A 15,196-nucleotide genomic window follows, 5' to 3' on the forward strand; every position below is an offset into this window, starting at 1 on the left:
GTTTTTGGCTATTTTTTTGTTATTTTTTGGACCTGTCTTCTGTTGTAAATTTATCCTATAGGAATGCTAATATGTGACATTTTTCTGTACTGAATGCTTCATTCACATGCTAAACTATTAAGTTAAAAGCAAAACATCCAGCAATTGAGAGATAGAGGTAAAGAAATCCGCTTTACAAAACAGTCGGAAAAAATGTCCCGAGCGACATGTCCCGAGCGAATGTGGTTGAAACTGCATAAAAAAAAAACGGCAAAGAATTTTAGAGTAAAACCAAAAGCATTTCACAGCGACATGTTTGAACAACATTTTAAAAAAATCGCATTAAAATATTCCATCAGAATTCGCTAATTTCTGGTGTTGTATGAACTTCCCCGAAATCCACTTCTATTTTTGTCCCGAGCGAATACGGCAGTCTTTTACCGATATCTTAAAAACTAAAAGTGGTACAAAATCAAGATTTTTACCAAAAATAGAGCCTGGGAAGAGTGAAAAGAAAAGCCCATAATTAAAATAAAAATCCATTGTTTTAAAATTTTTTCCAACTTTAAAGGTGTGTAAATGTCCCGAGCGACATTTTGGAAGTGCCCATTTGCTATTTTAAACCACGAAATGGAAACCACCCTGTGGCCGGGCCGAGACCCCTTCAAAATAAATAGCACTTGAGATATTTCCAAAACATTTGCCAGCCAAGTCTCTAAGCAATTTGCCCAGCCCATTGTATGCAGTCCGAATGATAACAGAAAAATAAGAATCAGGCCGAGAAGTAAGGGGTGACTTGTCCCAAAATGGAGCTGACTTGCACAAATATTGCCGAAAATGGAAATGGAATTTTCGGCCCGCAGAAGAGTGGATAAAATCCCGCCTCCTTGAGTGGGTGGATTTTCTTCGGAGCAAGGCATTTTAAAGTTCGTTGACACTAATGCCTGGCACATTTTTCGTGTGTTTTGTCGCTCCGGCGCCATTAAGTATGCAGCAGCAATGTGGCGACAATAAAGTTTATGCTACGGCGCCATGGCCAAATAAAAAATAGAAAGGAGTTGCAATAGCCAAGGATAAGTATGGATGGCCTGGAATGCACTCAGTGGGAGTTTCTGCTGAAGATAAGTCGGCTGATTTGGGACACCATTTTCAGCTCATCCAAATGATGGGCTATCTGTACACTTAAAGAAAAGAAACCCAAGGCCAAGTATTTATTAGTAATACAGTAATAAGTAGTTACACCCAAAAACTTGATATTAACGATGATAAATTTGATATTATGTAATATCAATTATGACTTTATATGCGGCATCTCAACTTGATATGCTCGAAATGTAGATAACAGACCAGTTCAAATTTCGAATGTGTCTTTCTCCCTCCAACTATCTCATTCTATTTCTTCTCACTCTCTCTTTCAAAGTCAGAGAATATCCGAAAGAGATAGATCAGCAAAATTATATTATTTTATATCAATTTGATACCGGCGTGTTTCTTTTTGTGGGCGAAGGAAAAAAATAAATTTGTGAGTACTGAAACAAATTTAAAATTAAATTTATATTCCATTTTTATTACTAAATAAAAAATACTGCGAAATATAAAAAGGTTTCATGGAAAATTGTATACAAAGTATTTGTAAAATTTCACATCATTGTTTGCTCTGTGTGGCACAGTTTCCAGACAATGGAGTTGCCAACCAGTTTTTATTCCCGTTTGTAGGACTCCTCTTAATGAGTGGGAGGGTCATGTGCGTGCCTCGCATCCATATCGCGAAAATCAACGATAAAGTCTCGCCCTTCAGCCGCTTTAATTGCCCAATTCGTGTGTTTTCAACGCGCTTCGAATCGAATCGAACTGAATCGATTTCGTGATTGTTCCGATCCGTATCGGCTTTAAAGTAAACATTTGTTTTAATCTGGGGGCGGCTTTTAATTAAGATTGCGTACGGCGATAAATGGCAAGTGTTGCAGGAGTCCCCTGAATTTACCTTTCAATTGAGGGTAAATAAAGGAAATTCACGGCTTACCCAACTTTTACTTTGTATTTAATTTTTGCGTGACTTTATGTCGTTAAAAACATGTTTATTTTATTTCTTAAATTTTTAAAACCAACGCAAATAGCGTTGTTTTTAGTAACTAAATATATAATATATATTTATTCAAATTATTTTTTTTTCAAATTTTAGACCGATATTATAAACGATTTAGGCGTTTTCTGCTAATTTTACTAATATTATGGTTTGTGGTATTTAATTTGTCGTATTCTTATTTAGGTCTGAAAAACATTTACTAAATTAACTACATATATAAATTTCCATTTTATTTAGAAAAGCATACACTCTATATTATTTTCTTCCTGTAATCTACTTTTTCCGCCATTTCTGGTATTAACTTTAATCCCGGTAGCACAGTATCACTTCCTTTCACCTGTTACCACACTTTTCCGAACGACAATTTCAATGCGTCTGCTCCTGATCCGTCAACTCTTTTATCAGCCAGACAGGGCGACACCGTAAATCAACTGGGAAGCAGACAAAAGGCCCTCGACAACAATTGAGAGCTTGGACTGGTCCGGCATTGATATCAATTGATTGACTCGCTGGATTCTGTCCCACCTATTGTTTTTTTTTGCCAGCTAATTGAAATGGCCAAGTTATTGTAGCTGGCTTTTTAAGCCTCTGCCATTTTCAGGGGTTGGTTGCTAAGTTAAACACTATTATTTAAATCAATGCCGCGCTTCCTTTTTTTCGCCGCATCGCCACATATGAGATGGCAATTTATGGGCCATGCCTAATTGTCCGTGCCGAACTTCAAAGTGGCCTCGCTCCTCGATCTTGGCCAAGTCCGTGGAATGCAATTATCGCGCTCCAAGTTATGCTAAGATAAATGGCCCCAAGTCCGGCACAGTCGGTGGAAATTGGCAACACTTTCCAGTCGTCTTTCCTTTAGCGGTCATAAACTAAACAAAACGAACGAGAAAAATATGAAAAAATTTGTGTGCTCGTTGGAGGCAACAAAAAAAGAAGCGATAAACCGCACACGCAACTGACAATTGGCAATTTTTGGTTGATTCAGCAATTTATGGCAGCAAAGGGGGCGGAGGTGTGTCCATGTCGTCGGCATGACCAAAAGACCCATATAATAATCAGGGGCACAAACTTGGAAAGAGGGACTTGTGAGAAAAGGACTTTTAATTTTTTTTTTAAATGTTTGTCTTTGATTTTTGAATGCATACTTTATGTAAATTAAGGAAAACTTTAAAATAAATATTTAGGTAAAATTATTTAAGTTATTATTTTAGAAATCATAATGTTTTAAATTTTATAACTTCCATTATAATAATATGTTGCATAAAATTCTTTGATATTTTTAAAATTTAAAATTTAAATTAACATTCTGTTATTTGATATTTGCATTATGTCATTTTACCTTGAAAAGAAGGAACCTCTTGAGGGATTATTAATTGGTAAATGTATCAAAATGAAATCCCTTGTACAATTATTTTAATTTGCCCGGGAGAATGCTTCATCATCCTGTTTCTTTTTATCCCCCAATCAACTCCTTATATTTCCAGGAAAAAGCTTCCTGCCAGTAATCAAATAAAGATCTTTGGACATCCCCTGGAGCCTTTGATGGCACTTTCGCTGGATGCCATTTGGCCGTGTCTTTGGGTCAGTCAGATGCTAAAAATACAGAGTGAGTAAAGGATGAAAACCGACCAAGGCAAACGAACAGCCGCGAAATGAAACGCTGTCCAATTAAGCGCAACAAACAACTTTACGCCACATGCCACACAACAGGCGTTTATCGGGCAGCCAGATCAGATCCCAAGCGATCGATTGGATCCTTGGTTCCGTGGCCACATCCCGATCCTTCTCCCCAGTTCCGTCACCCATGCCATTGTAATGGCCAACGATTTGTCGCTGTCCGAGCCTCAGACCCTGGGCCATAATGACAATCGTTGATCGTGAGGCAGCGATAAGATTGCACAAAGATAAAGCGCCGATATCGGAACCCGAGGGTTTCCAAAAGAGAAAAAGCGGCGATGGGCGGAGGCGACAGCAGCAGCATTTATGCTAATAAGTTGACATTTGACCACCATGACGAAATAATGAAACGATCAGGAGCCGTCAACGTGACAGGTACTTCAAAAAAAAATTACCATGGGCTAAACTTCGAAAACGAAGAGAACAATAAATATAACCATAACATATTGTATTCAGAATTAATTAAATTAAAAATTTATATATTTTTATAAGTCAAATAAACCCAGTACTTAGATCTAAATAGTTTTGTTGTTTCCTAAAATATGTGTTGAATGCACCATCTACAAATGTCACAATGTGCAACAGTGTTTGCTTAAATTCCAAATGTTAATCTTTTTTATTAAACAAAATTTGTTTTAGAGCTTGTTAATATTGAAACCTGATTACACCCATTGTGCATATAAAGCGATTTGCCCGGCAATCCTGACATTTGTTTTGACACAGGAGCATACCCGCCGGCACCGCTTGCCATGATGATCACTAATTTCCTGGAATTTCGCGCGCTCTCCTCGCTTATCGAGATGCAAATTTTTGCCGACTTTTATTGTATCTTCACACGATCTGAGCCGACTGCTTGTTAACTACCATTATGTGGTTTTAACTTGATCGTGTTGCAAATGAATTTTAATTGTTGTACTTGGTGTTGCAGTTAATTAGCAATAATTTACAATTTGCCCAAGGTGCCATTGGAAATTTATTACAATCTAGTTTAGGGATTTTCTACAAAGTAAAATTGTTAAATGGAACTATGAAGAAGAAGCTAGCCTTCATCGTTGTAGCTGCGTCTGCTGTATCTTCTCGAATCGTCCCGTTGATAATTTTGATAATGGTTGTGTTGATAGCCTCTCGTTTTTTGCTGATAGCCGCCTCCTGATCTGTTGCTTTGAAACCGGTCTTGGCGATGCTCTCGATCCTGTCGATAGTTGCGTGAATAAGACCAGCCACCCTCATGGCTATCGTCCTCTCTAGGATAATTTCTTCCCGAGTTCCGCCAATCTGCGCTGCGATCTCTGCTGTTTTTATAGAAGCTCTGATGATTCCAGCGATTATCTCTTGAATGGTAGCGGTCCGTCGAATAAGATCTCGAACTTTCGCTCCGCCAGTCACTTTTGTCAGCATGTCCGTAGTTCTGGTGGTCTGAAATTCAAGCATATCAAGCATTTGTATTGCGCTAGGGCTAGTCCTTAAATTCTATTATTTGTTAAAAAAGTTGTTAATAAATCTAGAAATCGGAGTCCATTTGTTAAATTTAAATTAATTATTAATTAGATAAATCGTCGATAAATTGCAAATTTTAATTAATTAATTTTTACTTTACTAAAAATTGAATCAATTGTCAAAATATTAAATTAAACTGTTAGTATACGTACTGTAGCTAGATTTTTGATAATAGCTTCCTCCTCTTTGGTAATGCCCATCTTGCCGGCGGTAATCTTCATATTTCTTACTGTAGTGGTGCCTACTGTTAGACTCATAGTCCTTGTAATCTTCCGTTACCCCTACACTTGATTCTTTTGATGCTGAACGCTCCTTGTTCGTACGTCGATTCGGAAGTGTCTTCAAGGAGTTCAAGTAATTCTGTCGCTCGATTTCATGTCCTCGGGCAGCAGAAAAGACTGCGGATCATATATTATTATGAATGATTAAACTGTATATGTAGGATGAAGATCAAGTCCAGGACCCTACGCACTCTTTATCGCCTCATCGGGGGATTTCTTCATAACGGAGATCATAAAGTAGCAGATCAGGTATCCAGTTCGATTTACTCCGTGCGTGCAGTGGACTCCAATTAGTTTATCTTAAATAGGGAAAAGGGAATTTGAAATAATAAGTAAGGACATTTTTTTAAACATTTTCTTAAGCAATTAAAATTAAACTTAAATAAATCCTAATACTTTAGTTACGTAACTCAATACTTCGAGACTTGAAAAATGTCTAACCAATTTTGGTGATATTTTTTCCCTGTTTAGATGCAGTGCCACAGCCTTTTTGCTTTGCCGCATGTAGCTGCAAATTGCTACAAATTTCATTGCAAACACGGCCACAGGAATGTCCCTCTCCCCAGCCCCAAACCCTCCAAGTCCCGCTCCATACCCATTTGGTAACACCCACGCGGCGAGACCGCAACAGAAAAAACCGGCCTGGCAATTTGGCATAAAAGCAGAAGCGACCTGAGCTAAATCTAGAAAACAGCGCGCTCTGCCAATAATAACATTGGCTATAAATTTCACAAAAACATGTCAGCAGGAGGGATTCGCGAGGGGTTTCCCGGGGGGGGGGCATGGACAACCCACCAGGTCGCGGTGGCCTGCCTTTGTGCACTATGCGGGTGCTTCGGGTTTTGGCCTGGCTTTGGCCTGGTTGCTGGATTCCCTGGTCATTGGCAGCGGGCGAAGCTGCCAGTCAGTCAGTACGTCATGTTTGGCTTGCATTTAAGCCAACTTACAGGCAAAACGAATAACGAAATTAAATTACGAGAACGCGCGGCGCATCCTTGTCAATATGCCAGGAACAGTGGGTATAGTTTAATATATTTAGGAAAAATTATATGGTTGAAAAATAAAAAACAAATTCAACTGTTGACTCCAAACAAATTTAGGCAGCCTTTGAAATAGAAAAATACTTTTTGGAAACCTTATAATCTAAGAACATCTAAGAATAAAAGTCTTTAAAATAAATTTAAATTAAAACTAATTTTGGGCAAAACTTATTTATGAAATAAGTTTTTTGTTTAAATATTTTTAAATTTGTGGGAAATGTTATTACTGGACATTGGATTTTAGGTGAAATCGTTTCTTTTTTTAATCCAATCTTTAAGCCACGTTTGATTTTGTACAATTTTTTTGCATTAAATCAAAATTAGATTTAAACTCAACTTAATACTGGTTTTTTTGTAAAAAAAATTTTAAACCAATTTAATGTGACTTAAAATCGTATTATTAAGCAAGATGCGAATTAAAATGACTTTAAAATCTTTACCACTGTGCTGAGACAACGGCTGTGCCTTGTTTTCGAGCCTCTACTGCCTCATTGGCCGTTGACAAGTTTCGACCACCTCGGATTTGACTTATTTTCGTGATTTGTTTCGTTGTAAATATGTTGGCAGCCTTCGTGTATTTATTTATTGTTTGCTCTACGCGACTATCCGCGGCGCCAGATCTTGTTTTAATTAAGCACTAAGACGACATCAGAATCAGCCAAGGCATTCTTGCAGTCATTTTTGCATATTGTAAGCCAAATCTGTTCGCACATACATTAGCGCCAGATGAAAGGGCCTGCGAAGCATTAGGCGCACCATCGCCCACTTTTTTTACAAAATCGAGTAAATGATTGAAGTTTGAATACTCTAAATGTGATACCCTAAGGTAAAGCCAGTAATGTAACAGATATACGACTTTTAAATTAAAGCAAAAGGGCAAAACTCGTAGAGAAGATTCCAAAAGTAAGTTTTTCAAAATTTTAGGGTATTCTGTACTGTAATAAAATTGTAAGGTATGTGTTTAAATTTTTCAGCTATTAAAATAATTTAAAATTCAACCATTCAACGAATTAACTTTTATGAAAGTCGATTATTAACAGAACATTTGATTTTTCCCATTTTTTTTTGTACTGTCTACATGTACTCGTCATTAAATTTAAAAAATATAAATGAAAAGCGGCCTGCGGATGGCTTCGCATGCCTTTGTGCATAATTGGAAATACCTTTTCCCCACTCGCGCATGACTAAGCTCCGTGCTCAGTAAGTGATTTGTTTGCCCGGCTCCCGACTGGCAGACAGCCTCAACCTCGGGCTCTCCTCAAAGGCCAAAAAACTGACTGGCGGACTGACTGATTGAGTGTGTGCGCGCCCACACCTGTGCGCCAGTTGGCTGCTAAAGGGTTAAATAGAGTATTTCTCTTGCCTGGCACTTGGCTGCGCGCACATTTCACCGCTTTGAGCCATGTTTGCTGTGCGCTTGCCGGCTGATAGGAATCTCTGGAGGCAGTGCAGCCAGGGATTAGGATACGTGGTAATTGCGGGTGCCCCCTTTGATACGATTTGTTTGCATATTTTGCGGCTCTAATTGTGCAGGACAGATATGCATCTGAATCTGCATTGTTGACGGGAAAGCGTTTCCCACGGCAGCATGGCCCAAAGATCAAGATGTGTGGGATGATTTGTCAGCACTCACCATTATCCGCATTGCTCTCAAGGAAGTCGGCCACAAAACCACAAAATCTGTAATGATATGAGAGGGATATTGATCAGTTGAAATGTGTACAATAATCTTTCAGATCTAAAGCAAAATTCGTTCTTAGCAAATGTGGGCTTAAAGTAGCTCTTCCTTTTAAGTAACACCAGTAAAAATTTCTCTGACTTTAATTAGATAGTTTTTTATAAAATATGCATGAAAATAACCTTTAGTACACAAACTTTTTCAATTATTAACATGGAATGTATGGAATATTTTGACTAGTATAAAATTTGTTAAGACATAATAACATAATATTCAATAGTTATTTTTTTAAATTCTATGTCAAAACTTAGATGTTTAATGAAACAATTACTTGAAAATATAGCAAAATTAGATTAACTAAGATTAAATGTTGTTCCACCAATATTGAGATAAATTTTGATATTTCCAAATAAAATATTTCTGTAGTTATAATTACTTTTCGGAGAGCTGTCGTGGCGGCGTCTGTTTCCCGGGGATCATCAGCTTCTGGTGACGCACATCGTGGCTGGTCAGGGCACTTGGATGGTAGTAGCGGTTCGTGTTGGTCAGATCGATTATGAGGCCCAGATCGGGGACAGATTCCAGCAGGGATTCGGGCGCCAGGCGGAGATTCTCCTCCACTCTGGCGTTGACATGCTGCAAAAAAAAACAGGGGAACAGAGCAAATACACGAGGCGCATTACAATGGGCGGCTGAAAATTGCTCAATTTATGCAAAGTGCCCAGAGGGCAGGCAATTAATAAGGGCCGAGGATCCGTGGCGTTATTTAATTAAGCAAAAACAATTTAATTTAATATTCATGTGGGGTCCATGTTCCAGTTGCCACTTTTATGCATAATTACAATGCACAAATTTCGTCGTCGTCCGTTGTTATTTATACTTTTAGAGGGCCACGCAAAGTCGGTGGTCCTGGGTCTTACACATCCATCAATTGGCCCTCCTGTCAACCGGTTTCATTGAGCTCCCATCTCCGATCTGATATTTGTTTTGGATGCTGGGGGGTATTTTAAACTCACCTGATGCAGCGGCACCTTGAATGCTATAAAGCGAGTACCCGGAACACGCTCTCCAATGGGTTTGTAATTCAACCATCTGTAATTGCCGAAACAAAACATAAATAAACCGAAAAACAAGGGGGATTTCTTGGGATATCTACCATCCTGTATCCCCGAACTATACTCACCGATCTGGTATGGCTTTGGCCATTATAGAGTCTGTTTTCCAAACGTTATTACCTAACTTATAAACGGAAATTTTAGAATTTCGTTCAAAAATCGTCTAAAATGTGTTGTAATAAAAAATGCTTGTTTCGAGAGTTGCCAGATCCCGCGAAGGTAACATATGCTGTAGAGATGACACTGTTAGCGAAACCGTGACTTGTCACCGTTATTTTTAAAAAGCAGTTAAGGAATAATGTGTTTATTAATAAGTCAAATGTTTAGTCAAACTCTCGCTTTGTCGAGTAAAGTGTATTTTATTTATACCGTCTCCAAAAGTACAGTTTACAATTTTGCGAAAAATATCTATTAAGAAATGAAAATGTATTTTTAATCGGGAAAAAAGAAATCTATATGTTTGTAATAACTACTTTTCTAAGTTCTTTGTTCTTCACTTAAAATGTAATTTTTAGATTTGGATTTTTGTTTGGTTTGTCTTATGATGGTTTTAGATTTATTTACATCTTTAAACTAAAATAATTTTGGTCTAATCATCATTTCAACATAGATAAACGAGATCGTGTTATTGTTGCGATAGTGATACCAATTTATTCCTGATTCGCTTGGTGAAATTCCATCCTTATAAAATTTTCCAGTAAGAGGGCTGTAATTTATATTTAAATTTATTTAAACATTTTTATTTTTATTGCTTATACACACCCGTAACTACAATTGTCGTACCACCAACCACCGCCAGAGCGAATTTGAGCACAATTTTCCGAAGATCTACCGTCATTATCTCGATCAATTGTGGTAAAGTGTTTGTCCTTACTGTAGGTTAGGGAATCTCCTGCGTTACCAGAGTATGTCCCAACCGAATCAAGTTTATATAAACTTTCCTCGTTGCTAACTTGGAAGTTATCATAGCGAGCGTACCCAACATCTCCATTTACATCCATAATCTTGATGTAGAGTTCGTGAGGCTTTCTCTTAGTCAAATGGTGTAGTTTCTCCAGCCCAATAAAAAATTCGCCTGTTAAGTTGCCAAAGCCATCCTTATATTCCTTCCAACTGCGTTCAAAGTCTACTGAACCGTCTTGCCGCCTCAGAACAACAATCCAACCAGTAGAATTGCAAGGGACTTCCATTAAAACATTTCCGGGAACTTTTAAGACGTAAATGCCACTTGGACCGCTCCTGGGACATTCATCCGTTCCATTATACTTCAAAAGTTCTGCAGAAACCGATTTAATCTGATTGTTGAGCCCATTGATCTGGTTATCCTTGGTCGTAATCTGTGCACTCAGGTCCTCAACGGAGTTACTTTTTATGATAAGTTCGGCTTTGTTCTTGATCTGATCAGATTGGTTCTTTATTAGGTCTTCGTTGTTTTTAAGGTGTTCAGACTTATTATTTATTTCCTTATCCCTTAGATTTATGGCGTCTTCTTTGATTTTGATTACAGCCTCTGCATTTACTAGCTGAGTCTTTAAGTTGTTAATAATTTCTGTCTTATTGTTTATTTTTTCATTATAATATTTTATCTGCTCATTTTGATCCACCAATTCCTTATCTTTTAACTTTATTATGTCGCTTTTGCACTTTAATTGTTCAGTTTTTTCGTTTATTTCCTTATCTTTGACGTTTATGAGGTCTTTAATTTTAATTTGGCACTCGGCGCTCGCCAATTGGATTTGCAAGTTGCTGAGAGCTTCCTTGGATTTCATTTGAACATCAGCAATCGCCAATTGATTCTGCAAGTCTTTAATATTATCTCCAGACACTCGATCACTTAAATCGCTGTTGGTATCGCCCGCTGATTTTGGTTGCACAACATTATCGAGGAATGGCTTTAGGACCGTAAAGCAATATCCTTTACACTTTGTTTCCAAATTTTCCTGCGGCAAATTGGCAGCGTCTCCAGGAGATGGCCGCTCCAAAATCGAAATCGTCAGAAATATTACTAAAATATCGAGTTTCATTATGTTAAAAGTGCAATTGTTGGCACCGAAATTAAACTGAGCTTAAACAGAGACGCGTCTTGAATTTTTATACCCAAACTTTTCTATATGATTGCAAAAACAAAGCAAAATAAGTGGAGCCACCGTTTTTGAGATAAAGAATATTTAGTATAAATTGACGTATGTACACTAGGGTGGACTTATTTTGTATGAAATTTCTAAGGCCATGCTCTCACCCCTTCATATATAGCATTTTTGTATCCTTAATCCATTAAAGAAAGAAAAAGTAAAAAATAATTAGTTTTAGGCGGTGCGCAACGGCTTTAAAGTTTATTACGCATATTTCAGATTCATCTAGATGCCGTAGACTTAATTTTATACATTGACAGTATTTTAAAAAGTATCTTAATCACATTCCCGAGCTTTTTAACAAGGGATGAAGTCGTTGATAAAATTCGAGTCCCTGGGAGACAATTACAACTTAAAAATAACAATAATAACGAATAATCAAGGACTTTTAGAGTAAAACTTATAAATATTACGGTCTCTGAAAAATAAGAGTCAATATCGTTGTATCCTAAATGCTGGTTTTCTTTTTTGACGAAAATTATTATTGGCGAACGCAAAAGTGATAGTTAATCTTCAAAATTGTAAAATAGACTCTCTATTTTATTGTGAGTCACAAAAAAAAATGATGAGTCGGGGATCGAACTCGGTTTTTTTTGTCCGGAGACAGAAGCTCTACTGGCTAGGCTACGTCCAACTGTTAATATTCATGAAATAAATTTCTACTTGACTCTTTTATTCGAGCGAAACCAAAAAGTTCACATGATAAAATCTGACAAGAAATGGAATGGGGTAAATTCCTAGTTTTACACTTAATTTTCAGCGAAACTTTAGGGCCATTGCGCACCGCCTAAACGATGAAATACAATTTTTCTGTTTTCGCATAAATTTATTGGACACAGAAACCTACCATTTAAGATGCTGAGCTCAGTTGACCTTAAAGAAGTCCACCCTAATGTACACAGAGAAAAAAACGGAACAATATGGAACTAATATTGTTTCATATCAATTTTTCCATAACAAAATGGTATGTTTTCATATCAATATGGTACAAAATCATATGTTTGGAAATATCATTTTGATATGAAAACAGATGGGACCAAAATTTATATAAAAAAATACCCAAAGGATGACTATTTTCGTACTTTTTTTTCCTCTGTGTAGAATTCGGGGTTTTTCATGCTGATTTATATTTTCGAACGACTGTGGGAATTTCCTTCGGCACCTAGACTGTGCCGGGTACAAGATCAGATTTTGATGACCCAAAGACCATCAATTTTGTCTGCGCCCAATTCGAATGCGATTTAAAGTCAAGGACAAGACTCGATCTATCTCAGTGACGGATTTGCTATTTAGTTTTTGTGTGGGGGCTTTTCACGAATAAATATTTCTTAAAACACTGTAAAGTAGAAATGTTCGACCCCGTAAAATAAATATTCAGTTACAATATGTCAGTCAATATGTCTTTCCGTTTAAAACGGATTTTCGGCGGATTTTCCAACGTATATTATTTTAAAAGTCACACTTTTATCTCAAGTTCCTTCTGTTAAAAGTGTCCATTAATAACAGCCCCCGTCTGTTAACTTAGAGCTGTTGTGTGTGTGCCAAAAGGTACCAAAAAACGGCAAACGCTTGAATCTTCAGGAAACCTTTGGACTTTTCTGTGATTTTGTAGCCAAGGTAAGAGTTTTAATTTAATATTAAAAGACTTTAATTAATCAAACAATATTTCTGCATTTCGTGGACAGCTCCAACTAGTAGCCAAAATGTTCGCCAGCAATACGCGTAATCTGATGCGCAGCAGCCTCGTAAGTTCTAAAATAATTATGAAGATAAAAAGGCGCAGGCGCTGATGGCTGAAAATTAAATAACAATTTATTACCTTTTACAATTTGCAGCTGCAGCGATGCAAGAGCACTTTGGTGGTGGCCGAGCACAACAATGAGGCCCTTAATCCGATCACTCTGAACACCATATCCGCGGCCAAGAAGATCGGTGGTGACGTCACAGTTCTGGTGGCAGGCACAAAATGCGGACCTGTAAGTCCCAAAGAGTCTCACATTAGGGTGGTTCCATGTGGCGGGATGTAGAAAAAACCAATGGAGATCTATAGGATTCATATTTGGGTCGGCATTATAAGTTTTTGAACAAGACACCAAATTTGATCTGCTCATACAGAAAACAGATGCCGGCAAAAAGTTATATAAATACCATTGTTTTTTTGGAAATATTGTATTCGAATTTTTGTAGCTAATACTAAAAATATTGGTATTTAAGGAAATCTCAACAAAAAAATATTATAATATTTTCAAAATTACTTCATACTAATATAAACCAAAATGTAAAAACATTTTCGTAGCCCCTTAGATATGTAAAATTTAATTTAGATTTTTCATTAGTTGAGATTCACTTATTTCATTTATATTAAATATTTTAAACCAAATCTTTTAAGTTGCTAAACGAAATTAGTCTTGTGCTAATTTCATTGATTTTTAAGACATCGAAAAAGAAACCATTGAACCACCCTAATCAAAATAACTTCTATTAGTAATTGGTCTCTTAGTAAAGCCTTACATAACCACTCTCCTTTCTTCCAGGCATCCGAGGCTCTTTCCAAAGTAGAAGGCGTGACCAAAGTTCTGGTGGCCGAGAACGCCGCCTTCAAGGGTTTCACCGCCGAATCGCTGACTCCCTTGGTCCTGGCCGCCCAATCTCAGTTCAAGTTCACCCACATTCTGGCCGGAGCTTCGGCTTTTGGCAAGAATGTGCTGCCCCGCGTGGCGGCCAAACTGGATGTATCGCCCATTTCGGAGATCATCGATGTCAAGTCGGAGGATACGTTTGTGCGCACCATCTACGCCGGAAATGCCATCCTCACCCTGAAATCCAAGGATGCCGTGAAGGTGATCACTGTGAGGAGTACCAACTTCCCGCCGGCAGCCACCAGCGGAGGAAGTGGAGCTGTGGAGCAGGCCCCAGCTGGAGACTACGCCAGCAGCCTCTCGGAGTTCGTGTCCCAGGAGCTGACCAAATCCGATCGCCCTGAGCTGGCCGGAGCCAAGGTTATCGTTTCCGGAGGAAGGGGTCTGAAGTCCGGAGACAACTTCAAGCTGCTGTACGATCTGGCCGATAAGTTTGGAGCTGCCGTCGGTGCCTCTCGTGCTGCCGTGGATGCTGGATTTGTGCCCAACGATCTGCAGATCGGTCAGACCGGTAAGATTGTGGCTCCCGAGCTGTACATCGCCGTGGGAATCTCCGGCGCCATCCAGCACTTGGCTGGCATGAAGGACTCCAAGACGATTGTGGCCATTAACAAGGATCCCGAGGCTCCCATCTTCCAGGTCGCCGATATTGGCATCGTAGCTGATCTTTTCAAGGCTGTGCCCGAACTAACCGGAAAGTTGTAAGGCGAGATTGTCACGTGTTGTAGTATAAAGATACGATTATGTACCATTGAATTGATAACTGTTGCATTTATTTGAATTTTTACATAAGTCCCCGGAAGATTTTCCTCTCAAATTTTGTAATAAAACAAGCCGAAGACCTATTCTATGTGAAGATTGTACAGTCTTATCAGTTGAGAGGGATTGTGCAACTGTTTGAGGTGAAATTTACAGCCTTGAAAGATGAAAACTGAGTTAGGGATACAAATATTGTATCAGGATTTAACCTGATTTATATTTATCTGTTAAATAAGATTCTTTGGTTTCATTATCAATTTCGCATCTTATGTTTACTTTTTCAGAAGCTTTTATTTAAGCTCTTCTAATTAAA

General features: G+C 38.0%; 3 protein-coding genes across 3 annotated transcripts; 1 reads left to right on the top strand and 2 right to left on the bottom strand.

Moving 5' to 3' along the window:
- Positions 1 to 4,684: 4,684 nt before the first annotated feature.
- On the bottom strand, positions 4,685 to 9,580 carry LOC108055539 (RNA/RNP complex-1-interacting phosphatase homolog). Its single transcript, XM_017138911.3, has 7 exons — positions 9,422 to 9,580; positions 9,255 to 9,330; positions 8,675 to 8,874; positions 8,194 to 8,240; positions 5,712 to 5,819; positions 5,392 to 5,637; positions 4,685 to 5,158 (listed from the first exon to the last, which is right to left on the bottom strand). The coding sequence occupies exons 1-7, from the start codon at positions 9,442 to 9,444 to the stop codon at positions 4,782 to 4,784; spliced, it is 1,077 nt and encodes a 358-aa protein (XP_016994400.2). The 5' UTR covers positions 9,445 to 9,580; the 3' UTR covers positions 4,685 to 4,781.
- A 103-nt stretch (positions 9,581 to 9,683) lies between these two features.
- LOC108055538 (angiopoietin-related protein 7-like) lies at positions 9,684 to 11,464 on the bottom strand. Its single transcript, XM_017138910.3, has 2 exons — positions 10,116 to 11,464; positions 9,684 to 10,059 (listed from the first exon to the last, which is right to left on the bottom strand). Exons 1-2 carry the CDS (start codon positions 11,375 to 11,377, stop codon positions 9,927 to 9,929), a joined length of 1,395 nt encoding a protein of 464 aa, XP_016994399.3. The 5' UTR covers positions 11,378 to 11,464; the 3' UTR covers positions 9,684 to 9,926.
- A 1,536-nt stretch (positions 11,465 to 13,000) lies between these two features.
- On the top strand, positions 13,001 to 14,980 carry wal (electron transfer flavoprotein subunit alpha wal). Its single transcript, XM_017138922.3, has 4 exons — positions 13,001 to 13,102; positions 13,171 to 13,230; positions 13,321 to 13,461; positions 14,020 to 14,980. Exons 2-4 carry the CDS (start codon positions 13,189 to 13,191, stop codon positions 14,827 to 14,829), a joined length of 993 nt encoding a protein of 330 aa, XP_016994411.1. The 5' UTR covers positions 13,001 to 13,102; positions 13,171 to 13,188; the 3' UTR covers positions 14,830 to 14,980.
- The last annotated feature ends 216 nt before the right edge of the window (positions 14,981 to 15,196 follow it).

The sequence above is a fragment of the Drosophila takahashii genome, chromosome 2R (assembly GCF_030179915.1).
Source record: "Drosophila takahashii strain IR98-3 E-12201 chromosome 2R, DtakHiC1v2, whole genome shotgun sequence".
In the NCBI taxonomy this organism is placed as follows: domain Eukaryota; kingdom Metazoa; phylum Arthropoda; class Insecta; order Diptera; family Drosophilidae; genus Drosophila; species Drosophila takahashii.